This window comes from Pristiophorus japonicus, chromosome 2 (genome assembly GCF_044704955.1).
Source record: "Pristiophorus japonicus isolate sPriJap1 chromosome 2, sPriJap1.hap1, whole genome shotgun sequence".
In the NCBI taxonomy this organism is placed as follows: Eukaryota; Metazoa; Chordata; class Chondrichthyes; family Pristiophoridae; genus Pristiophorus; species Pristiophorus japonicus.
This window is the reverse complement of record NC_091978.1, coordinates 176,325,145-176,351,807: the sequence shown is the minus strand read 5'-3', so window position 1 is coordinate 176,351,807 and position 26,663 is coordinate 176,325,145. Positions and strand designations below refer to the sequence as shown.

At 43.2% G+C, this 26,663-nt stretch overlaps 1 protein-coding gene across 9 annotated transcripts in view; it reads left to right on the top strand.

The window, feature by feature from the left end:
- Positions 1-26,663, top strand: part of fam114a1 (family with sequence similarity 114 member A1) — a 79,920-nt gene that overhangs the window by 15,808 nt on the left and 37,449 nt on the right. For 8 of the 9 annotated variants that reach the window (XM_070870496.1, XM_070870475.1, XM_070870489.1 and 5 more), the window contains exons 3-9: positions 3,673-3,757; positions 11,544-11,660; positions 13,589-13,689; positions 14,101-14,235; positions 15,737-15,889; positions 16,793-16,916; positions 26,379-26,464. In XM_070870496.1, coding sequence (XP_070726597.1) covers positions 3,673-3,757; positions 11,544-11,660; positions 13,589-13,689; positions 14,101-14,235; positions 15,737-15,889; positions 16,793-16,916; positions 26,379-26,464 — 801 coding nt within the window. The remainder of the gene's footprint in view (positions 1-3,672; positions 3,758-11,543; positions 11,661-13,588; positions 13,690-14,100; positions 14,236-15,736; positions 15,890-16,792; positions 16,917-26,378; positions 26,465-26,663) is intronic. The other variant, XM_070870499.1, reaches the window with a different exon arrangement.

Sequence of the window (26,663 nt, the reverse complement as noted above, 5' to 3'; positions counted from 1 at the left end):
GCTCTCAGGCAGCAAATTGCACAGATTTACAACCCTCAGAGAAGAAATTTCTCCTCATCTCTGTTTTAAATGGGCGGCCCCTTATTCTAAGACCGTGCCCTCTAGTTCTCGTCTCCCCCATCAGTGGAAACATCTTCTCTGCATCTACCTTGTCAAGCCCCCTCATAATCTTATACGTTTCGATAAGATCACCTCTCATTCTTCTGAATTCCAAAGAGTAGAGGCCCAACCTACTCAACCTTTCCTCATAAGTCAACCCCCCTCATCCCCAGAATCAACCTAGTGAACCTTCTCTGAACTGCCTCCAAAGCAAGTATATCCTTTCATAAATATGGAAACCAAAACTGCACGCTGTATTCCAGGTGTGACCTAACCAATACCTTGTCTAGCTGTAGTAAGACTTCCCTACTTTTATACTCCATCCCCTTTGCAATAAAGTCCAAGATACCATTGGCCCTCCCGATCACTTGCTGTACCTACATATTATCCTCTTGTGTTTCATGCACAAGTACCCCCAGATCCTGCTGTACTGCGGCACTTTGCAATCTTTCTCCATTTAAATAATAACTTGCTCTTTGATTTTTTTCCTGCCAAAGTGTATGTCCTTTAGCAGGTTTTTTGTGTCCTCCTCACGAATTGCTTTTCCTCGCATCTTTGTATCATCAGCACACTTGGCTACATTACACTTAGTCCCTTCTAAGTCGTTTATATAGATCGTAAATAGTTGGGGTCCCAACACTGATCCCTGCGGCACCCCATTAGTTACTAGTTGCCAACCAGAGAATGAATCATTTATCCCGACTTTCTGCTTTCTGTTAGTTAGCCAATCCTCTATCCATGCTAATATATTACCCCCAAACCCATGAACTTTTATCTTGTGTTACTCTCCATCTTAATAAGGAATTCTACCATATTATGGTCACTCTTCCCCCAAGGGGCCTCGCACAACAAGATTGCTAATTAGTACTTTTTCGTTACACATCACCCAGTCTTGGATGGCCAGCCCTCTAGTTGGTTCCTTTTATGTCTCACCTTGTCAAATGCTTTCTGGAAGTCCAAATACACCACATCCACTGGTTCCCCTTTATCCACCCTGTTCTTTACATCTTCAAAGAATTCCAGCAAATTTGTCAAACATGACTTCCTCCTCTTAAACCATGTTGACTCTGCCTGACTGAATTATGCTTTTCTAAATGTCCTGCTACTGCTTCTTTAATAGTGGACTCCAACATTTTCCCAACCACAGATGTTAGGCTAACTGGTCTATAGTTTCCTGCTTTTTGTCTGCCTCCATTTTTGAATAGGGGCATTACATTTTCCATTTTCCAATCTGCTGGCACCTCCCCAGAATCCAGGGAATTTTGGTAAATTACAACCAATGTATCCACAATCCCTGCCGCTACTTCTCTTAAGACCCCAGGATGCGAGCCATCAGGTCCAGGGGATTTATCTGCCTTTCATCTCATTATCTTACTGAGTACCACCTCCTTAGTGATTGTGATTGTGTTAAGTTCCTCACCCCCTATAGCCCCTAGACTATCCACTGTCGGAATATTGTTAGTGTCCTCTACCATAAAGATTGATGCAAAATACTTGTTCAGTGTTTCTGCCATCTCTATGTTCCCCATTACTAATTCCACGGCCTCGTCCTCTAAGGGACCAACACTTACTTTAGCCACCTTTTTCCTTTTTATATACCTATAGAAACTCTTGCTACCTGTTTTTATATTTTGCACTAGTTTACTTTCATAGTCTATCTTCTCTTAATCATTTTTTTAGTCTATCTTTGCTGGCTTTTAAAAGCTTCCCAGTTAAAGAGCTAGCAACAGCACAGATGGGCCAAATGGTCGTCTCCTGAGCTGTGGCTTCTATAAGTTGATCAGCAACTAAGTGAAAAATAGACAAAAATTCTTAATTTATGTCACATTAATATTGTAGGAGCCCTTTTATAGATCCGCTCTTTAAAAAGCTGGCTGTTTTGTTGAACTCTTGGAAATATTTTATAGTTAATTTCTCTGTTGCCCGAAACAATGATTTGATCACATGTCTAACAGCATAAACATTTTCTCTGTTATGATCCAAACATAAAGTAAATAATTCAATTTAAAAAAAAAGCTAGTAAAAATCCATCCAAAAAAGGTATCAAAAAATATTTTCACGCTAACTCCAATGCCTGGTCTGAATGGGCAGAAGTAATGGCAGGCATTAATTCTGCCTGCAGATCAGGACATACTTTGACCACTAAAAGCTACTCATTTACATGCAAGATTGGAAAATTAGTGAAGGGTTTTTCAGTGAAAACCAGGTGAAGCTGCTGGATGCTCTAGTTTTGAATTACACTGGAGGGAACAATCCCATTGGATGGAAAATTGTAGTTTTATTTTGTCCTCTCTTGGGCGGCTTTGATGAGATGCCTTTTTATATGGTATGAGAAGGTGGTACAGTCATGTGATTGCCATCGCAGCACTGTGATATTATCACATGATATCAACATTAAAAGTACTTTAAGCTACAGAGTTCAGTGCCATTTAGTAAGTCAGTGTGAAACTGATACTTTGAGTTGCTTTAAAAGTGTCCAAATCACGATCTTTAACGGATAATTTTTCCAATTTTGCACTACCAACAAGGTACCTCACCTGTTGGCTGTATATTAGAAATTAGAATCATAGAATGGTTACAGCACAGAAGGAGGCTATTTGGCCCATCGAGCCCATATCAGCTCTCTGCAAGAGCACTTCAGCTAGTCCCAGTCCTCTGCCCTTTCTCTGTAGCCCTGCAAATTTGTTTCCTTCAAGTGCTGCCCATAATTTTCCGTCCAATGATTTTTTTTTAATACTCATTCTCTGGATATGGGCATCTCTGGCAAGCAGAATGCTTTGTCCTGGATGGTGTCGAGACTTGTTGCAGCAGTATCCATCCATGCAAGTGAAGAGTATTCCATAACACTCCTGACTTGTGATGAAACCCTTTCTCTTTGTGCCAGGTATGACTCCAGCATAGATGAGCTTTCTCTCTGATCCCATTGACCAGTTTTACTAGGGCTCCTTGGTGCTACATTCGGTCGAATGCTGCTTTGATGTCCAGGGCAGTCACTCTCACCTCGCCTCTGGAATTCAATTATTTTATCCATGTTTGTACCGAGGCTGTAATGAGGTCTGGAGCAGAGTGGTCCTGGCAGAACCTAAACTGAGTATCCGTGAGCAGGCTATTGGTGAGTAAATGCTGCTTGATAGTACCTTTGATGAGTCCTTCCAGTATTGTAGCTGTACTGGAGCAGTTTGCCTAGAGGTGCAGCTAGTTTTGATCTTCAGCACGACAATTAGGATATTGTTGGGGCCCATAGCCTTTGGATGTCATGTGGACTGAATCGAATTGGCTGAAGACTGGCATCTGTGATCATCCCCTTGGCACTTCTACGTCAGGAATACATTGGGAATTTGGGTTCGGAACTTTTCAGCAATCTCTGGGTCCAAATTCTTGGTTATGAAGTTTTGTCCAGAGAGTGTAAGATTGTAAAATCAAGGAATATGTGTAACCATTTTTTTGCCTAATATAACTAGTTATATGAAATTAGATTTTACTTTCAGTGCAGATTGGACATTGCCAAAGGTCCTTAAAAAATAGCTGCTGCTGTATCAGGTAAACATTTTCTTTTGTGCATCTATTCTACAGGATTCAACTCCTAATAAAAGTAGAGCTTGGGGATCCTGGGGAACTTGGGGAAAATCGCTACTCTCCACAGCAACAGCAACTGTTGGTAAGTGACATGGATAAAATTTAGTGCCTAGGAGAACTAAAAGTGTTGACAGGTTTACAGGTTGATACATTAATGCAGTGTGTGAGAGTGGTGAGAATTGGGATCATACCTGGGGTTCTGTATACAGTGAGGTTCATCACAAGACATTGGGAGGCTCAGATTTTGCAATAACAGTAATATGCGACACAAGATAAGCGGATCGATAAGTATTCTAATAGAGAATTTGGACCCAGAGATAGCTGAAAAGTTCTGAACCCAAATTCCCAATGTGCCCAGAGAAGGTACAACCTTCTGCAACAATTACTGATGGGGTAATATCGGCGTTCAGGCCTCTCCAGCGGCGACCAAGTATTCGGGCCCCCGGCGGCATCCAGACCTCTCCCCAGAGACGACTGGGCCTCTACTTCCCCACAGTACTCCAGGTGTGGTCTAACCAGGGCTTTGTACAGCTGCAGAGGGCTGGCAGCACCCATGGAACAATACCAAAGGAAGTAACTTACTATTAACTTTCATTTTAAACTTTTAAACAACTTGGGAAACTTTTAAACAATTTGGGAAAACTTTAAAAACTTCTGGAGAAACTTTTAAACAACGTGGAGGAATTTTCAAGAATGATTTTCTTTAAAAAAATCTTTACTAAGGAATTGAATACTTTAACCCAATCTAACTAGAAAATAGTTTGGTATGTTTTATTAGCATCACTTTCAGTCATTTGAAACCGGGTTACTCACAATGACGCCTGGTGAGCAGGTGAGCTTCCAACCAGGCGACTGGGACCTGGAACATCACCCCCTCCACCACCCACCCCCACCCCCACTCCTGCGGCGGGCCTACATTCTTCCAGCGGCGGGCCTTCATCCCTCCAGTGGCGATCGGACCTCTCCTTCCCCACAGGCCTCTTTTACTGGTGAGCATCATGACTATGACGCTTCCATCCTCCCATACTTTGCTGACCTCCCACTCAGAACTCCAGCGGACAACTGACCTTCCTAATGCTTGTCCCCAACCAAGCCTCGGACCACCTACCATCAAGGGCGCTACTCGGCGCCAAGCTTGTAACCAACATCTCGCCGTAAGCAATTAGGCTCATACAGCAATGCCTGGTCTCCAGTCGTCTTGGACCCCCTTGCCACTGGACCAAGACCTTGCTCAGCAAAGCCCGTGTGGTGGCCGGTGTGCAACGATCACCCCACGTTAAAAGAACTCACGCACAGGCATCTTCCACTCCGTTAACATGAAGTTCTGGACCTGGAACATTGGGAACCTCATGGACAACTCCAACAGCGACAGGCCGGAACGCCGCACCGCCATAGTTGCCCGGGAACTTAGACGCTTTGACATCGACATCGCCGCCCTAAGCGAGACCCGGTGGGCAGGGGAAGGCCAGCTCAAGGAACAAGGTGGAAGTTGCACCTTTTTCTGGAAAGGAAACCAGAGGAAGAACGCCACCTTGACGGAGTCGGCTTCGCCATCAAAAACGAGTTGGTCGACCGCTTCAAAGACTCCCCCTGCGGGGTTAACGAACGTCTCATGACTCTTTGACTCACCCTATCCCGGAACCAATGTGCCACAGTCATCCGTGCATACGCCCCAACACTCGATGCAACGGATGAGACCAACGAGGGTTTTTATTCTAACCTCTCAAAATCCCTGTCCCACGTCCGAGCGGGCAACAAACTGATCCTCCTAAGTGACTTCAATGCCAGGGTCGGCAAAGACACAACCCTCTGGGGAGGCGTGATTGGTAGAGAGGGAGTAGCGAAAGCCAACTCCAGCGGTACCCTACTCCTAGCAAAATGTCTAGAACATGAAGTTCTCATCACCAACATCTTCTTCCGCCAGAGGGACAAATAAAAGGCATTGTGGCAACACCCTCGCTCCAAACACTGGCACTTGCTCGGCTATGTCATCGTCAGAGCCAGGGATCGCAAGGATGTGCGCATCACCCACGCCATAACAGGAGCTGACGACTGCTGGACGGACCACCGCCTAATCCGATCCATCATCGACATCAACATAGCCCCAAAGCGGAGGGGACAGCAGAAGTAGTGCCGCAAAAAAAGTCAATGCCTGGGCACTCAAAGACCCAGCTAAGAGAGCCCTATACAGCCAGCGCCTCACAGCTAACCTGGCATGCCTTGATGACCCTGAGATGAAGAATGTCCACAGCGCTTGGTCTGCCCTCCAGGCCTCCATAACCAGTGCCTGCGAAGAGACCCATTTGGTCACAACCAGAAAACACCAGGACTGGCTTGATGAGAATGATCAGGAGATCCAAGAGCTAATAGATCACAAGCGCAGAACATTTCTGAGCCTTGAGCAGCAAAGCAACATTACTGGCGGCTCAAGGCTGAGGTCCCATAAAAAACCCGGGACCTAAAGAACAGATGGTGGATGGAGAAAGCACAGGAAATTCAACAACTGGCCGACAGCCATGATGTGCGAGGATTCTTCACTGCAGTCAAAGCCACCTACGGTCCAAACTCCCAAGGCCCCACACCGCTGCTGGCCAAGAACGGGGAAACACTCATCAAGGACACCGACGCAGTCAGGGCTCGCTGGAAGGAGCACTTCGAAGATCTCCTCAGTCGAGATTCTGCCTTTGACTCGAGTGTTCTCGACTCCATCCCGCAGCATACGACCCGCCACCACCTCAGTAAGACCCCAACGTTGCACGAGGTAGGAAAAGCCATTCGACAGCTCAAGAACAGCAAGGCTACGGGAGCGGATAGAATCCCTGCTGAGGCACTAAAGTATGGCGGAGAAGCACTATTGGCGCGGATACATGACCTCATCGCTCTCATCTGGAGGCAGGAGAGCATGCTGGAAGATCTCAGAAGGAGGCAAACAAAAAGCAGGAAACTATAGACCAGTTAGCCTAACATCTGTGGTTGGGAAGATGTTGGCGTCCATTATTAAAGAAGCAGTAGCAGGACATTTGGAAAAGCAAAATTCAGTCAGGCAGAGTCAGCATGGATTTATGAAGGGAAAGTCATGTTTGACAACTTTGCTAGAATTCTTTGAGGATGTAACGAACAGGATGGATAAAGGGGAACCAGTGGGTGTAGTGTATTTGGACTTCCAGAAGGCATTGACAAGGTGCCACATAAAAGGTTACTGCACAAGATAAAAGTTCACGGGGTTGGGGGTAATATATTAGCATGGATAGAGGATTGGCTAACTAACAGAAAACAGAGAGTCGGGATAAATGGTTCATTCTTGGGTTGGCAATCAGTAACCAGTGGGGTGCCACAGGGACCCCAACTATTTACAATCTATATTAACGACTTGGAGGAAGGGACTGAGTGTGACGTAGCCAAGTTTGCCAACGATACAAAGATGGGAGGAAAAGCAATGTGTGAGGAGGACACACAAAATCTGCAAAAGGACATCGACAGGCTAAGTGAGTGGGCAATAATTTGGCAGATGGAGTATAATGATGGAAAGTGTGAGGTCATGCACTTTGGCAGAAAAAAATCAAAGAGCAAATTATTATTAAAGTGGAGAAAGATTGCAAAGTGTTGCAGTACAGTGGGACTTGGGGGTACTTGTGCATGAAACACAAAAGATTAGTATGCAGGTACAGCAAGTGATCAGGAAGACCAATGGAATCTTGGCCTTTATTGCAAAAGGGGTGGAGTATAAAAGCAGGGAAGTCTTGCTACAGTTGTACAGGGTATTGGTGAGGCCATACCTGGAATATTGTGTGCAGTTTTGGTTTCCATATTTACGAAAGGATATATTTGCTGTGGAGGCAGCTCAGAGAAGGTTCACAAGGTTGATTCCAGAGATGAGGGGGTTGACTTATGAGGAAAGCTTGAGTAGGTTGGGCCTCTACTCATTGGAATTCAGAAGAATGAGAGGTGATCTTAACGAAACGTATAAGATTATGAGCGGGTTTGACAAGGTGGATGCAGAGAGGATGTTTCCACTGATGGGGGAGACTAGAACTAGAGGGCATAATCTTAGAATAAGGGGCTGCCCATTTAAAACTGAGATGAGGAGAAATTTCTTCTGAGGGTTGTGGATCTGTGGAATTCGCTGCCTCAGAGAGCTGTGGTAGCTGCGACATTGAATAAATTTAAGACAGTAATCGATAAATTCTTAAACTATAAGGGAATAAGGGGTTATGGAGAGCGGGCAGGGAAGTGGACCTGTCCATGATCGGATCAGCCATGATCGTATTAAATGGCGGAGCAGGTTCGAGAGGCCGTATGGCCTTCTGCTCCTTTTTTTTTAATGTTCTTATGCAGTGATCGTGACCATCTTTAAAAAAGGGGACGTCCGACTGTGGAATCTACAGAGGAATCTCCCTGCTATCAGCCACTGGGAAAGTTGTCGCTAGAGTCCTCCTCAACCGTCTTCTCCCTGTGGCCGAGGAGTTCCTGCTGGAGTCACAATGTGGATTTCGTCCCCTACGGGGCACAACGGACATGATCATTGCAGCGCGACAGCTGCAGGAAAAATGCAGGGAGCAGCGCCAGCCCTGATACATGGCCGCCTTCGACCTTACAAAGGCCGTTGACACTGTCAACTGCGAGGGTCTATGGAACGTCGTCCTCCGTTTCGGACGCCCCCAATAGTTTGTCAACATCCTTCCGTCGTCTGCTCCACGACGACATGCAGGCCGTGATCCTTACCAACGGATCCATTACAGACTCGATCTACATCTGGACCGAGGTCAAACAGGGCTGCGTCATCGCTCCAACCCTCTTATCAATCTTCCTCGCTGCCATACTCCACCTCACAGTCAACAAGCTCCCCGCTGGAGTGGAACTAATCTACAGAACCAGTGGGAAACTGTTTAACCTTCGCCGCCTCCAGGCTAGGTCCAAGACCACCCCAACCTCTGTCGTTGAGCTACAATACGCGGACGACACCTGCGTCTGCGTACATTCAGAGGCTGAACTCCAGGATATAGTCGACGTATTTAATGAGGCATATGAAAGCATAGGCCTTGCGCTAAACATCCGTAAGACAATGGTCCTCCACCAGCCTGTCCTCGCCGCACAGCACTGCCCCCCCCCCCCCCCCCCCCCCCCCAGTCATCAAGATCCACGGCGCGGCCCTGGACAACGTGGACCATTTCCCATACCTCGGGAGCCTCTTATCAACAAAAGCAGACATTGATGAGGAGGTTCAACACTGCCTCCAGTGCGTCAGCACAGCCTTCGACCGCCTGAAGAAAAGACTGTTCAAAGACCAGGCCCTCAAATCTACCACCAAGCTCATGGTCTACAGGGCTGTAGTAATACCTGCCCTCCTATATGGCTCAGAGGCATGAACCATGTACAGTATACCATCAACGATGTCTCCACAAGATCCTACAAATCCCCTGGGAGGACAGACCCACCAATATTAGTGTCCTTGACCAGGCCAACATCCCCAGCATTGAAGCACTGACCACACTTGATCAACTCTGCTGGGCAGGCCACATTGCCCGCATGCCAGACACAAGACTCCCAAAGCAAGTGCTCTACTCGGAACTCCTTCATGGCAAACGAGCTAAGGATGGACAGAGGAAACGTTACAAGGACACCCTCAAAGCCTCCCTGATGAAGTGCGGCATCCCCACCAACACCTGGGAGTCCCTGGCCAAAGAACGCCCTGAGTGGAGGAAGTGCATCCAGGAGTTCGCTAAGTGTCTCGAGTCTCGTCGCCGAATGCATGCAGAAAACGAGAGCAGGCAGCGGAAGGAACGCGCAGCAAATTTGTCCCATCCTCCCTTGCCCTCAACGACTGTCTGTCCCACTGTGGCAGTGACTGTGGCTCTCGTATTGGACTGTTCAGCCACCTAAGGACTCATTCTAATAGTGGAAACAAGTCTTCGATTCCGAGAGACTGCCTAGGATGATGATGATGATATAGAGAAGAGGAGTAACATCCAGAGGAGTAAACTCTGGAGGAGTGTGCTGAAGGTTAAATTAATTTACTGTTAGTCATTCAAACTGGATTATTTACTTTCTATTTTAAATAATCAAATGCCAGGTTTATATTGGTAAGAGGTTTCCCCTGGCTAGAGTCTAGAACTAGGGATCATAGTCTCAGGATAAGGGGTTGGCTGTTTAGCCCTGCGATGAGGAGGAATTTCTTCACTGAGGGTTGTGACTCTTTGGAATTCTCCACACCAGAGGGCTGTTGATGTTCAGTCGTTGAGTATATTCAAGGCTGGGATCGATAGATTTTTGGACTCGTATAAACATAGAAAACAGGTGCAGGAGTAGGCCATTCGGCCCTTCGAGCCTGCACCACCATTCAATAAGATCATGGCTGATCATTCCCTCTGTACCCCTTTCCTGCTTTCTCTCCATACCCCTTGATCCCCTTAGCCGTAAGGGCAATATTTAACTCCCTCTTGAATATATCCAATGAACTGATACAACAACTCTCTGCGGCAGGGAATCCCATAGGTTAACAACTCTGAGTGAAGAAGTTTCTTCTCATCTCCGTCCTAAATGGCCTACCCCTTATCCTAAGACTATGTTCCCTGGTTCTGGACTTCCCCAACATCGGGAACATTCTTCCCGCATCTAACCTGTCCAGTCCCGTCAGAATCTTATACGTTTCTATTAGATCCCCTCTCATCCTTCTAAACTCCAGTGAATAAAGGCCCAGTTGATCCAGTCTCTCCTCATATGACAGCCCAGCCATCCCTGGAATCAGTCTGGTGAACCTTCGCTGCACTCCCTCAATAGCAAGATCGTCCTTCCTCAGATTAGGAGACCAAAACTGAACATACTATTCCAGGTGAGGCCTCACTAAGGCTCTGTACAACTCCAGTAAGACGTCCCTGCTCCTGTATTCAAATCCCCTAGCTATGAAGGCCAACATACCATTTGCCGCCTTCACCACCTGCTGTACCTGCATGCCCACTTTCAATGACTGATGAACCATGACACCCAGGTCTCGTTGCACCTCCCCTTTTCCTAATCTGCCGCCATTCAGATAATATTCTGCCTTCGTGTTTTTGCCCCCAAAGTGAATAACCTCACATTTATCCACATTATACTGCGTCTGCCATGTATTTGCCCACTCGCCTAACCTGTCCAAGTCACCATGCAGCCTCTTAGCGTCCTCCTCACAGCTCACACCGCCATCCAGTTTAGTGTCATCTGCAAACTTGGAAATATTACACTCAATTAAATCATCTAAATCGTTAATATATATATTGTAAAGAGCTGGGGTCCCAGCACTGAGCCCTGCGGCACTCCACTAGTCACTGCCTGCCATTCTGAAAAGGACCCGTTTATCCCGACTCTCTGCTTCCTGTCTGCCAACCAGTTTTCTATCCACGTCAGTACATTACCCCCAATACCATGTGCTTTGATTTTGCACACCAATCCCTTGTCAAAAGACTTTTGAAAGTCCAAATACACCACATCCACTGATTCTCCCTTGTCCACTCTACTAGTTACATCCTCAAAAAATTCCAGAAGATTTGTCAAGCATGATTTCCCTTTCTTAAATCCATGCTGACTTGGACCAATCCTATCACTGCTTTCCAAATGCACTGCTATTTCATCCTTAATGACTGATTCCATGGGAATCAAGGGATACGAGGATAGGGTGGGAAAGTGGAGTTGATGTAAAAGTTCAGCCATGATCTTATTGATTAGCGGAGTAGGTTCAAGAGACCATATGGCCCACTCCTGCTCCTAATTTTTATGTTGTTAAGAGATTTAAAGTTTTTTTCTAGTGACCTTTGATGGAAAAAGGACTCTCTTCCTTTTCTGCTTTGAAGCATTATCTGTATCTTGAACAAATGAACACATAATCTCAATTTCAGGTCATGGACTGAGCACTGTAATGGAGAAGGCAGAAGCATCCCTCAAAATACACAGTAGTCCTCAAGCATCCGAGGAGAGAAAACTATCTAAGTCAGAAGAAGTTACCACAGCGTCAGGTAGTTCAAAAAAAAGTTTCATATTTTTTTCTTGCCTGTTTTCTCCCCTGCTCCTCTCCTGAAGGCACTGACTCCTTGTGTGTGCTTCAAATGGCATTAGGTGCCTTCTGGTAACTTCACTAAAGGGTCCATCGTTTATGTGAACCTGGGCTGTTGTGATTGAGAGTCCTATCAGCACAAAACGAGAATTGAACAGGGAACTTTCCTGGCTAAATATTTCACTGGACAAATTCACTGAGCCACTGAGGGAGCCAATAAAATCTTACCTATCTTGCTTAATCTGTATTTATCAAAATAAGTAAATTGGATGAAATAGAATTTGTTCTGCAGTTGCATTTCCCTTTTTGGTTACACTGCACAGAGAGTAATTCTGCAGCTTTTCCAATTGTATTCAATTTATGCCATTTCATATTTGTAATACTCAAATTAACCATATCAACTGGGAGAAAAAGTGCTACATTGGAATCTTGGAAAGTTTCAACGTGATTTTGACCTTCTATCTCTTTCTCTTTACCCCTCCCGGCCTTTATTATTAATTCTGTGTTTCCCCAGAGAGCTTACATTCCACACAAACTCTCCTTTTACTTCCTTGGTATCACAAACTGACAATACAATAGTAATATGATTTTTAAAATTAAAAAATATCAATAGATACAGCATCAAGATAGTTTTTGCAAAGCTTCACTCCTGAGATGTATTAGGACTTTATGCTTGCATAGAGGTCAAAAAATCAGCATGGACTGAATGCTTGGGGGTGGGGGCTAGAGGTTGATGTACTAATTTCTAACACACCATCCTCGCATCAAGCTAGTCTGGCTCTCCTGAGGATAAAGAATGGAGGAGGTAGGCTGCCAAGAACAGGCCCCAGATGGGTTGGTATTTCCCAACTCTAGTCATAGACCATGAAAAGTTTGTACAGATTGACAAATGTCCTAAAAATCTGCCAACATGGTTGATATGAGGATGAAATGCGCTTTCTTGTTTGCAAGTAGTAAGAATTGTACTAGTTTCTATGGTTCAGCTGTCCCTGGATCACGCTAGCACAGGATAGGGTTCTGGAGAGATACTAGTCTCATCAAGACCTTTGATTGTTAGTACTTCTATTCAATATGGTTACCAAAATGTGTGTAAAATGTACCAAATTCTTTCCAATATTGCTCTGAGGGGGAGGGCTGGAATTTGTATGAATTGCTGAACGTTCTATGCATTGGTTTCAAACTGAGCCTCTGCTGCATTTTCTTCTTGTGGTAAGCAGTCAATCCAAATGTTAACTTCACTTGGGTCTTCTGTGATCTCTGAATACGAGGAGAGGAACATGGCACAATGAATGGCTAAAAGTTTAGGATAAGATGGAGAGCTATACTTATTTGATTGTTTTTGGAGATCATGGGTCTGCTCCATGATCTTCTATTGGAGATCGTGGAGCAGAGTATGATGATGTCCTGGCTTTGGAGGTGAGGGAATTGATCATTTTGGGAGAGAGTATTGGGAGGCCAGTTATTCAAAGGGCAATGGCTATCCAATGTAGAATACCTTCTTTAATGTTTGTGATGCCATTCTCATGCCAGGTTTTGAACCTATTAGAAGATGGGACTTGCCAGATGGTAGAAGAGGACCGGCATACTCTGAGTTGTCTCAGTGAACCACAATGGATTTTCTGTTTTTAAAAATCAAAACAAAACGGGTGACCATGAGTTTCGGGACTACATCAGAGGTGGTGGCGCAGGATTACTAAGAATAGTTCTTTAATGTGAAAGTAGATTCACAGAATTACAGAGCGACCGAACTGCAGCAAAAAGGATTAGAGGGTGATTTATTTTTATTGTGGGAAATAGTTTAAGAAAATTGATAGAAATGTGCGGCTTTAAGTTCCTTACTAACTGAGATATGATATGTTCTTAGTAAAGTACTTTTAATTTTCTTGACAGATCTAGAAGAAGAAACCCATCCTATAGATATTCCACCCTCTTCCCCCACTGCTGGATCTCGTGGCATGTTGTCAACCATTTCTAATGTTGTTCAAAACACAGTAAGTGAAATGCGACATGATGATTGGCATGGGCAGCTCACATTATGATTTTCATGCAAGATATTTTTCATTCTTTAATCAACAACTTCTAGTCTGGCTTTTTTTTATCTATTAAAAGGGACTAACGTGCTTTTGCATAGTATTTTACAAAGCCCATCTGAAAAGAGGAGAAATATACTCAAGCACATCAGGCAATACTAGCTTTTACCTCGCCCAAGCTTCCATATTGCCCAGTTGTTCTGGAAACGGTCTACTAATGTAAGGGAGTTTATAACTTGGCAATGGTCTGATGCACATGTATGAAATAGGTGATGGTGTATGTGGTAAGATGTAGTGTGGAATAATTTATCAATTGTAAAAATGGTGAACACTTATAAATACTGTATATTGTTTCCTGTGGTTTTTGTGCAGGGCAAATCTGTGATCACGGGTGGATTGGATGCACTAGAATTTATTGGCAAGAAGACCATGAATGTCCTTGCAGAAAGTGACCCTGGATTCAAGAAAACAAAGATATTAATACATCGAACTGCTACCTTGTCCCAGGTATTGAGAATGCACCTCACAATAATTGAATATTAAAGAACTACAATAGCATTTTTACACCGGATTAAAAAAATTTTTTTATTGGTCTCGTAAAGGCATTTGCAGTCACTTCAGAAAGATGTCAGTTGTTTTAATATTCATGTATATGTTTGTATGCATTGATCACTTTTTATAAAATAGGGTACTGAGTGGTATGTGGCACGGTGTGCGGGAGCACCAACGTGCTGTGCCACAGAATGATAGAATATGCTTATGTGCCTGCAATGTTTCATTTGTTGAGCTCCACAATTTCTCAAAGCCAGTAGTTGGGAGTATCACACACCTACTAGTGGCCTTCTGAGAACATCAGTGATTGAATGTAAGTCCCATCCAACTCGATCTTGGATATTGATGTTACATGCTGCAGAGATATCAGGAAAGAAAAATAACTGAGAAAGTAAAGGGAATGTTGCCCTCATTTTAAAAAAAAATGATGTGCTGTATTAGAATGTGCACATTTGTCACTTGCAGTACATGGCACCATTTTCTCCTAATTTCACAGTAGCCAATTCAACTGATGACACGCTAAAAGCTACCCTCTATCATTACAAATACTAATTTCATTACATATCTCAATGTCATTTTGAAATCTCATCTTCACTAAACAGAACATCTAAAAACTGGACAGATTCATTTTGTATTTCTCATTCTAAATTTCTTGAAAGCTGGAGCAATTTTTTTGGCAATGGAAGAGTAGTTTTTAAATTAATCTAGATCTTTTACATTTGTTTTTAAACCCATATCACTCCTTGATCACACATGAGATACCTCAAATAATGTGTTTATTTCTTTACAAGACTTGGTACAGTACTGCAGTATAGTTTCCATACACTTCTAAGCATTTGCCCTGAATCTGCTAAGCACGTCAAATAAAAATGTGTTATTGATAGATAATTGTAGAGATATATGTAAAAACTTGTGACAATTTGCCATTTCATGGTCGTGGGTTTGTCAAGTAGCTGAATCTTTCATGCTTACTTTTGTTATGTGTGATTAAAATTCATCAGTTAAAAGCTGAGGAATGTTATAAGATTGAGTTGGGAGGAATTGGCAGAGCATTAGTGTCAGATTATAAAGGAATCCAATGTTTATCTCGGCAGGAATAGAAACTGGGCTCATCCAGACCATAGTACAGCTCATTCATTATGATTTCAATAACTACTAAAAGGGACTACTTTATCCATCAAGATTTTCATTTCACGATGTAAACATTGGGCTCATTTTGGAAAGGGTCAGAGGGCAGTATTAAACACTACAGTGGCAATTCAATCTTGCAATTTTCATAACCGCCTCAAAAATGCTGTGGTGTGGATATCCTTGAATCTAGTTACGTCACTGCATCATGAGATGTGCACATTTCACTGTCGACATCAGTGCAGACCACTTTATTCATATTAATATATAGTTCAAAAACCTAGTATTATAGCGCTGAGCAAACTCATAATATATTTTTCCCAAATAGATGTTAAGAGAAGCAAAAGAAAAAGAAAAGCAACGACTTTCTCATCAAATTACTGTAGAGAAGACTGTTCACTATGGGGTGTTGTTTGATGACTTCCAAGGACTTTCTCATTTGGAAGCTTTGGAAATTCTGTCCAATGAGAGTGAAATAAAAGTGAGTACTGAAAAGTTTCTCTCGCTGTCTTATTCTCTCCATGTTCTTTATCTGGTGTTCTCTCTCTTTCTCATACTTTATTCTTTGAATTAAATATGTTGCCAATGTCTGTTGTAATTAAACAAAGGAATTAATGACAATAGTGATATTTCTCTCCTTGTATTAGTTTTAATGAATCCATAAACTGTTTATGTGCAATGTATCTAAAGACTCAGCTAAAAGCCAAAGCATTCCTTTGTAAGGTTCAAATTGTGCACGAGCAGAAAAATTATGCAGCAAGGCCATTTCATGAATATCATTATTTTGCACGCCTTGTGCAGGGAGTGAGCTAAAGGGGGCACCACAGAATGTTGTGAGCATTCATTCCTGATGAACTACATTTTAAAATTAGACAGATATGGTCACTTAAATTTAAGCAGCTGCATTTGGAAATAAGAAGACATGGTAGCCTTTTTAAAGGCTTGGAAATTATTCTGAAATTTTCAGTGGGGAGTGGGGGTGGGGGACTGGGGTGTTAGGAACATTAGGATCTTGTCTTTGGATATGGGAAAGATTACATGATGACATTATAAACTGAAAATAAATTATCCTTGTAGGGTAGAACTATCTTTGATGATTAGATGTTTCCAACTATTTAATTCTCGATGTTAATTTTGCCACTTGAGTTGCTTTACCAGTTCTTTATTTGATGTATTTGGAGTAGTTGCAGCTTCAGAGTTATATATTATTGGTAAGTCTGCAGACATTGCCATGATCTCTTTAAAGAAACAATAGAGCACCATTATCTTGGAGAGGGGTTCCACAGTATTGTCTTCTCCCTTGCTAAAAAGTATTGTATAAATAATTATGATCTCGGTGTATGGTTTTATTCACTTTATTGAACACTGGCTTCTGTTGTTCCAGGTTCAGTCAGTTTTGATGTCCCTTACAGGAGAAGAATTGGACACCCTGAAGAAGGACCTGATCAGCATTAAAGATGTCTTCTTATTGAAAGTAAATACAGAGGAAGAGCAAGAGGAAGAGAAAGGTATACTAATATGATACTCGTGTGTCTCTGCTCAGTTTCTCAAAAGGTGACGAAAAGAGTCAGCATTAGAAAGCTAATAAGAAATGACAATTATGATGTAACTACAACTGAAGAATTTAAACAGAAGAACAGAATACATAAGAACATAAGAATTAGGAACAGGAGTAGGCCATCTAGCCCCTCGAGCCTGTTCCGCCATTCAACAAGATCATGGCTGATCTGGCCGTGGACTCAGTTCCACTTACCCGCCCGCTCCCCATAACCTTTAATTCCGTAATTGGTTAAAAATCTATCTATCTGTGATTTGAATACAGTCAATGAACTAGCCTCAACTGCTTCCTTGGGCAGAGAATTCCACAGATTCACAACCCTCTGGGAGAAGAAATTCCTTCTCAACTCGGTTTTAAATTGGCTCCCCCGTATTTTGAGGCTGTGCCCCCTAGTTCGAGTCCCCCCGACCAGTGGAAACAACCTCTCTGCCTCTATCTTGTCTATCCCTTTCATGATTTTAAATGTTTCTATAAGATCACCCCTCATCCTTCTGAACTCCAACGAGTAAAGACCCAGTCTACTCAATCTATCATCATAAGGTAATCCCCTCATCTCCGGAATCAGCCGAGTGAATCGTCTCTGTACCCGCTCCAAAGCTAGTATATCCTTCCTTAAGTAAGGTGACCAAAACTGCACGCAGTACTCCAGGTGCGGCCTCACTAATACCCTGTACAGTTGCAGCAGGACCTCCCTGCTTTTGTACTCCATCCCTCTCGCAATGAAGGCCAACATTCCATTCGCCTTCCTGATTACCTGCTGCACCTGCAAACTAACTTTTTGGGATTCATGGTCCAGGGTGTCCTTGGAGATGGAGCACGCGGTGTCCACCGGTACGCTCGCGGCCTTCCGCGAGAGGTGGGCACCGGAGGGATTGGAGTGCATCATCACGCCCGGCAACCAAATTTTAATTTGATTTTACGTTTTAAAGTTTAATTTGTTTTAATTGCCGGTGCTTTTAGTGTCCCCCTTCCCTTTTATAGGGGGCACCGGAGAAATTGTGATTTTAGTGCCCAAAAAAAAAACCAAAAAAACAAAACAAAAAACACAAAAAAAAACCAAAAAAAGGAAAAAAAGGGCCTTGTAAATGTCTGGTGTGTCACCCAGGTCGGGTGGCACAGTTTAATGTTTATGTTTTGCAGGTAGACTCTAAAAGAGTTTCATGGTCCAGGGTGTCCTTGGAGATGGAGCACGCGGTGTCCACCGGTACGCTCGCGGCCTTCCGCGAGAGGTGGGCACCGGAGGGACTGGAGTGCATCATCACGCCCGGCAACCAAATTTTAATTTGATTTTACGTTTTAAAGTTTAATTTGTTTTAATTGCCGGTGCTTTTAGTGTCCCCCTTCCCTTTTATAGGGGGCACTGGGGAAAAATTGTGATTTTAGTGCCCAAAAAAAAACCCAAAAAAAAGAAAAACACAAAAAAAAAGGGCCTTGTAAATGTCTGGTGTGTCACCCAGGTCGGGTGGCACGGTTTAATGTTTTTTTTGTTTTGTAGATAAACTCCAAAAAGAGTTTCATGCACAAGGACCCCCAGGTCCTTCTGCACCGCAGCATGTTATAATTTCTCCCCATTCAAATAATATTCCCTTTTACTTTTTTTTTCCCAAGGTGGATGACCTCACATTTTCCAATATTGTATTCCATCTGCCAAACCTTAGCCCATTCGTTTAACCTATCTAAATCTCTTTGCAGCCTCTCTCTGTCCTCTACACAACCCGCTTTCCCACTAATCTTTGTGTCATCTGCAAATTTTGTTACACTACACTCTGTCCCCTCTTCCAGGTCATCTATGTATATTGTAAACAGTTGTAGTCCCAGCACCGATCCCTGTGGCACACCACTAACCACCGATTTCCAACCCGAAAGCACCCATTTATCCCGACTCTGCTTTCTGTTAGCCAGCCAATTCTCTATCCATGCTAATACATTTTCTGACTCCACGTACCTTTATCTTCTGCAGTAACCTTTTGTGTGACACCTTATCGAATGCCTTTTGGAAATCTAAATACACCACATCCATCGGTACACCTCTATTCACCATGCTCGTTATATCCTCTAAGAATTCCAGTAAATTAGTTAAACATGATTTCCCCTTCATAAATCCATGTTGCGTCTGCTTGATTGCACTATTCCTATCTAGATGTCCTGCTATTTCTTCCTTAATGCTAGCTTCAAACATGGGCCGAAATTCAGGTCCCCAAAAAGGCCACTTACCGCCAGAAAGCTGTGGCCAGGCGGCAGAGTCGAGCGGCTGCCGACTTCCTTTCCAATGGCCACCGCCAGCGAAATTCACCTCGAGGATTTTTCTGGCGTCGCCCACTTCCGCCCCGCTGCTGCCGAACGTCTTAAGTGCGTCACCAAAGGGTGCACCGCCGATCTCCCACACCTGCATTGCACCTCCCGTGAAATTTAGTTAGAAAAATCTTGAATCCACCGCGCGATGCCCCCGAAAGCTTTTTCTGTCAGTGCACCTTGGCAGCACGGCGGCTCTTCAAGGAGGCGCACTATCGTGGCCGCCATATCCTTTTTTCCGGCCAACTTCCAGATCGGCTGGCCAAATATGCCCCCGGGTTCGGCCAGGCCACCAAACCGCTGGCCCGGCCGAAACCCTTCCAGGTGGCACAGTGGACCGATGTTTCAAAATGCCGAAGCTCTCCCTTTTAAGTGAAGGGGAGAGCGTGGTGACGTACATGCGTCGTGATGTCATCTCCACTCCGCTACTGACTGACAACAGTGGAGACTGCGTCCCGCCTCCACTTCCACCCCTCTGCAGTACTTACCGCCCCACTTCCACCCCCATTATGACCGACTGGGAAAAAACCCACCAAAGACCTAAATTTCGCTTAAGAGTCGACCTTCTCCCACGCGACGGAAAAAAACCATCAGGAGCGGAAGGTGCGACCCGTTTCAGGCGAAGGTAAATTTCGGTCCCCTTGAATTTTAATCTTTAGATTACCTATTCCAGAGATTCTGGATTCCTTGGCCTATTTTAGCCAAATCGTAGGTGCTGTGTCTTAGGCCTGTCAAATCAGACATGAATATGACAGACTTCAAAATCAACAAAGCAGTAAAGTTTCATTGTGGTAAGAGGATAGCTCGCTACTTTCTGCCATATGGTTACCTTATCTAAAAACAGGACATAACAATCACAATGAAACCATCTGTCCAGGGAACTGCCTCAGCTGAGATTCTTCTGTGGAGGATTCCCGTTGTAGTTCAATTGCTAGGTGCAGTCACACTATATTTTTACAACCTTGTGACTGTCAGTATGGCTCACCAGCTGAACATAAGAACATAAGAAATAGGAGCAGGAGTAAGCCATATGGTCTCTCGAGCCTGCTCTGCCATTCAATAAGATCATGGATGATCTGATCATGGGCTCAGCTCCACTTCTCTGCCCGCTCCCCATAACCGTTTACTCCATTATTGCTCAAAAATCTGTCTTATCTCTGCCTTAAATATATTCAATGACCCAGCCTCCACAGCTCTCATGGGCAGGGAATTCCACAGATTTACAACTCTGAGAAAAAATTCCTCCTCATCTCAGTTTTAAATGGACAACCTCTTATTCTAAAACTATGCCCCCTAGTTCTAGATTCCCCCATGAGTGGAAACATCCTCTCTGCATCTACCTTGTCGAGCCCCCTCATTATCTTATATGTCTCAATAAGATTACCTCTCATTCATCTGAGTATAGGCTCAACCTTTCTTCATAAGTCAACCCCTTCATCTCAGGAATCAACCGAGTGAACCTTCTCTGAACTGCCTCCAATGCAAGTCTATCCCTCCTTAAATAAGGAGACCAAAACTGTACTCAGTACTCTAGGTGTGGCTTCACTAATACCTTGGACCGTTGTAGCAGGACTTCTCTGCTTTTATACTCCATCCCCGTTGCAATAAAGGCCAACATTCCATTTGCCTTCCTTATTACTTACTGTACCTGCATACTAGCTTTTTGTGTTTCATGCACAGGTCCCTCTGTACTGCAGTATTTTGTAATTTTTTTCTATTTAAATAATAATTTGCGCTTTTATTTTTTGTGCCAAAATGGATAACCTCACACTGTCCCACATTATACTCCATCTGCCAAAATTTTGCCCACTTCACTTAGCCTGTCTATATCCCTTTGCAGATTTTTTGTCCTCCTCACAACTTGCTTTCCCACCCATCTTTGTATCATCAGCAAACTTGGCTATATTACACTCGGTCCCTTCATCCAAATCATTAATAAAGATTATAAATAGTATAGGTGAGGCCCCAGCACCGATCCCTGTGGCACCCCACTATTTACAGTTTGCCAACCAGAAAATGACCCATTTATGTTGACACTCTGTTCTCTGTTAGTTAGCCAATCCTCTATCCATGCTATCTATTAACCCCAACCCCATGAACTTTCATCTTGTGCCGTAATCTTTTATGTGACACCTTATTGAATGCCTTCTGGAAATCCAATATACCACATCCACTGGTTCCCCCTTATTCACCCTGCTCGTTACATCCTCAAAGAACTCCTGCAAATTTGTCAAACATGATTTCCCTTTCATAAAACCACGCTGATTCTGCTTGATTAAATTATACTTTTCCAAATGTCCTGCTGCTGCTTCCATAATAATGGACTCCAGCATTTTCCCAACAACAGATGTTGGGCTAACTGGTCTATAGTTTCCTGCTTTCTGTCTGCCTCCTTTTTTAAATAGGGGCGTTATATTTGTGGTTTTCCAATCCGCTGGGACCTCCCCAGAATCCATGGAATTTTGGTTGATTACAACCAATGCATCCACTATCTCTGCAGCCACTTCTTTTATGACCCTAGGATGCAAGCCATCAGGTCCAGGGGACTTGTCCACCTTTCGTCCCATTATTTTATTGAGTACTACTTCTTTAGTGACAGTGGTTGTTTTAAGTTCCTCCCTCCCTATAGCCCCTTGATTATCCATTATTGGGATGTTTTTAGTGTCTTCTACCGTGAAGACCGATACAAAATATTTGTTCAAAGTCTCTGCCATTTCCCTGTTCTCCATTATTAATTCCCCAGTCTCATCCTTGAAGGGACCAACATTTACTTTAGCCACTCTCTCTTCCCTTTTATATACCTATTTAAATAATAATTTGCGCTTTTATTTTTTTGTGCCAAAGTGGATAACCTCACACTGTCCCACATTATACTCCATCTGCCAAAATTTTGCCCACTCACTTAGCCTGTCTATATCCCTTTGCAGATTTCTTGTAGAAACTCTTGGTATCTGTTTTTATATTTCTTGCTAGTTTACTTTCTTTATCTATCGTCCCTCTATTATTTATTTAGCCATTCTTTGCTGGTTTTTATAAGTTTCCCAATCCTCTGGCCTCCCACTAATGGCCACTTTGTATGCCATTGTTTTCAATTTGATACCATCCTTTATTTCCTTAATTAACCAAGGATGGTTATCCCTTCTCTTAAAGTTTTCCTTCTCATTGTAATATATTTTTGTTGAGAGTTATGAAATATCTCCTTAATTGTCTGCCACTGCTCGTCAACCGTCCCACTCTTTAATCTATTTTCCCAGTCTACTTTAGCCAATTCTGCCTTCATACCTTTGTGGTCTCCTTTATTTAAACTTAGAACACTGGTTCGAGATCCAACTTTCTCACCCTCGAACTGAATTTGAAATTCAACCATGCTATGATTACTCTTTCCTAGAGGATCCTTTACTAGTAGATCATTTATTAATCCTGTCTCATTACACAGTTCCAGATGAAAGATAGCCTGCTCCCTGGTTTGTTTCACAATGTACTGTTCAAGGCAACTATCCCAGATACATTCCATGAACTCTTCCTCAAAGCTACTGTGGCCAATTTGATTTGTCCAATCAATATGAAGATTAAAATCGCCCATGATTATTGCCATTCCTTTTTTGCAAGCCTCCATTATTTCTTGATTTATACTCCATCCAACAGTGTAGCTACTGTTAAAGGGCCTATAAACTACACCCACCAATGACTTCATCCCTTTATTCCTTTTCTCCACCCAAACTGATTCAACATCTTGATCTTCTAAGCCAATATCATTTCTCACTACTGCACTGATCTCATCCTTTATTAAGAGCTACCCCATCTCCTTTTCCTTTCTGTCTATCCTTCTGAATTGTCAAATACCCCTGAATATTTAGTTCCCAGCCTTGGTCACCTTACAACCACGTCTCTGTAATGACCATCAGATCATATCCATTTGTATCTATCTGTGCCGTCAACTCATCTATTTTGTTACAAACGCTGTATGCATTCAGATAAAGAGCTTTTAATTTTGATTTTTTTTTAACCATTTTTCCCTGCTTTGAACCCACTTTCTAATACACTCTTATGTTTATACATTCTGTTCCTTCCTGTCACACTCTGGTTATCATTTCTCCCAGTGCTACCCTGCTTTATTGCCTTTGCCTTGCTCTTTGCCTTTTTTAATTTCCGCTTACCTGAACCCGTTTCCCCCCCCCCCCCCCCCCCCCCCAACTAATTAGTTTAAAGCCCTCTATACAGCCCTAGTTATTTGATTCGCCAGGACACTAGTCCCTGCACGGTTCAAGTGAAGCCCATCCCATCAGAACAGCTCCCTCTTATCCCAGTACTTGTGCCAGTACCCCAGGAACCAAAACCCATTTCTCTCACACTAGTCTCTGAGCCAAGTGTTTAACTCTTTGATCTTATTTACCCTATGCAAATTTGCTCGTGGCTCAGGTAGTAATCCAGAGATTATTACCTTTTGTGATTCTGCTTTTTAATTTGGCCCCTAGCAGCTCATACTCCCTTAGCAGAACCTCTTTCTTTGTCCAATCTATGTCGTTGGTACCCACGTGGACCACGACAACTGGATCTTCCTTCTCCCATTCCAAGTTCCTCTCTAGCCCTGAGGAGATGTCCATAACCCTAGCACCGGGCAGGCAACACAGTCTTCGGGACTCACGCTCTCAGCTGCAGAGAACCCTATCTATCCCCCTAATGATACTGTCCCCTACCACTACAATGTTTCTTTTTATTCCTCCCACTTGAATGGCCCCCTGTACCACGGCGCTGTGGTCAGTTTGCTCATTCTCCCTGCAGTCCCTGCTCTCGTCCACTCGGGGAGTAAGAATCTCGTAATGTTAGATAATTGCAAGGGCTGAGGCTCCTCCAATGCTAATTCCTCGGTCCCCATACCTGCCTCACTCATAGTCACATCCTCCTGTCCCTGACCATGGACCAAATTTGACTTAATTAATCTAAGGTGTGTGACTGCCTTTTGGAATGCAGTGTCCAGGTTACTCTTTCTCTCCCCACCCCCCCCCCCCCCCCCCCCCCCACCGGCTCCCTGATGAGTCATACAGCTCGGACTCCAGCTCATCAACGCGAAGCCGAAGTTCCTTGAGCTGCAGACACTTGTTGCAGATGTGGTCGCGGTGGACCTCAATGGTGTCCATCAGCTCCCACGTGCTGCAGCAGTAACACATCGCCTGCCCTGCCATCTATAATGCATTTAATTAATTAGATTTAATTTTTAATCCCGGCTCTTAATTTAAAGCAATGCCCAAAAAAAGAGAGAGAAACTCACGAACTAATCACTTCCCTGCCTTCCTGTGACGTCACACGTTGATTTTTACTAATCTTAGCAGGTCATTTGCTGCTGATTGGGCTGGCTGCTCAGCTCTCTGGTCCTTTTGTAGGGTTGCTGCTCCTCCCGCTCTCGCGCCCTTTCTACTTCACGACACCCCACCAATCCGCTTTTTGGGTTCCGGTGACGTCGAATGTAGTCGTCCTCTTCGCCTTTGTCGCCCTCTCTGAGCTGCTCGTGCTGCTCCCTGTGGTGACTGGCTGCTTTCCCCTTTGTATCCCAGACTTTACATAACTTTAATATATTTGTCTGAGCAGATGGTGCTCTTTTGCTGAAGTAACACTTCAATCTTTGTACCTCTTATCAGTGGGCACCAACACTTTATCCAGCACATTCTTATTCTCACAGCTGCAATGCGTTCAGTAAGCAAATCATTGGCAGTACTATGCTCGAATCTGATGGCTTCTCTGACCCCCTTTCCATTCCTATCCATTACATTTAACTAAACTTATTATTTAGCAGCTGGCCTGTGTTTTTTTTAACATTTCACCCTATGTGCGATGACAGTTAAACAATTCCCTAATATTACTACCCTGATGTCATTAATAGGTTTATTTCTATATTACTGATATATGTTACTAAAATGATGAATACTTTAAAATGTCTTTAATTAAAAATAGTTTGCTGTGCTTCACATTTTTCTCTCTTATCTTTCCCTTAACGGACATTTTTTTTCTCTTTTCACTATTTATTATTCATATTTCTTAAATTACTTTAACGTTTATTTTATCTTGTTCACCAGAATAAAATGAGTGCTTAAATGGTTCAATTATGAGGACAAGTTGCATAAACTTGCTTTGTATTCCCTTGGGTTCAGAAGGCAGAGTAGTGATCTAATTGAGATGCTTAAAATGATTTTTTTTAAAAAGGATTTGATGGGGTAGATACAGAATAGCGATTTCCTCTGGTGGAGGAATCCAGAACAAGGGGGCACAATCTTAAAAATTAGAGGTAGGTATTCAAGAGTGAAATCAGGAAGCGATTTTTCCAAACAAAGGGTAATGGAAATCTAGAATTCTTTTCCCCCAAAAGGCGGTGAATGCTGGGTCAATTGAAATTTTCAAGATCAACAGATTTTTAATTAAATAAGGGTATCGAGGGATATGGATCAAATAGAATTGAGGTACAGGTCACCCATGATCTAATTAAATGGTGGAACAAGCTTGAGGGGCTGAATGGCTTACACCTGTTCCTATGATAGTGAAAAGAATCAGTTTCGCTACAGGAAGGAGGTATCGCAGAATGTGTCACCTCAACTGTTCGAGGAACATGGAGAACTATTCTCACTTTCAGCAGTAAGTTACTGAGAAACATGTTGCATAATCTATACTAGCTGAGGAATGGCATATAGTATAGGAGGGGCAAAGTAGTTTTAAAAAAAAAACAATAAATATATTTCCCACACAAAATTTACCTGGCCTTTTGTCTTTAAACTCACCAGAAGCAAAAACTCAACATGCACAGATCCAAATATCTCTTGCCATCATATCACATGTTTCAGAATTTAAATTTCCAAAATTATTTCCCAAATAATTCTGCATTCCTCCCTAAAGAAGTTCTATACATGCATGAGAAAATGTTCTCTCTACAGTACAGTCAAATAAAATTAAATAATTTACCACCACTTCAGTGGGAAATTGGATGTATAGTACAGATACTAGATTATCTTGCATGAATGGTGTGACACACTGATGTATCCTCAAATGCTTCAGGAAGAAACCATTATCACTTGTAATTCCTGTTAACATGAATGTAGTGCAGTAAAGAGGTGGAATGTTTTTTTGTTTCTAGCAGATGATGGTGAGGAGTTTGTGAACATGTTAACTGAACTACTATTTGAGTTGCATGTGGCTGCTACTCCAGACAAGCTCAACAAGGCAAGTAGATGTTGTGAATAATTACAGTACATTCACCATAGCTTTTGGGGAAGCACAGCAATTGCTTAACTGAGAAGGTAATGGTGTGTGGGGGAGTACTATTGATGTAAAGTGCTTGCCCTTTTGTGTTTTTTATTAAGCATTTAACTCTTAGTTTAAAAACTCCTCCTTTCTCATGATAGAAGAGAGAGATCTTTCA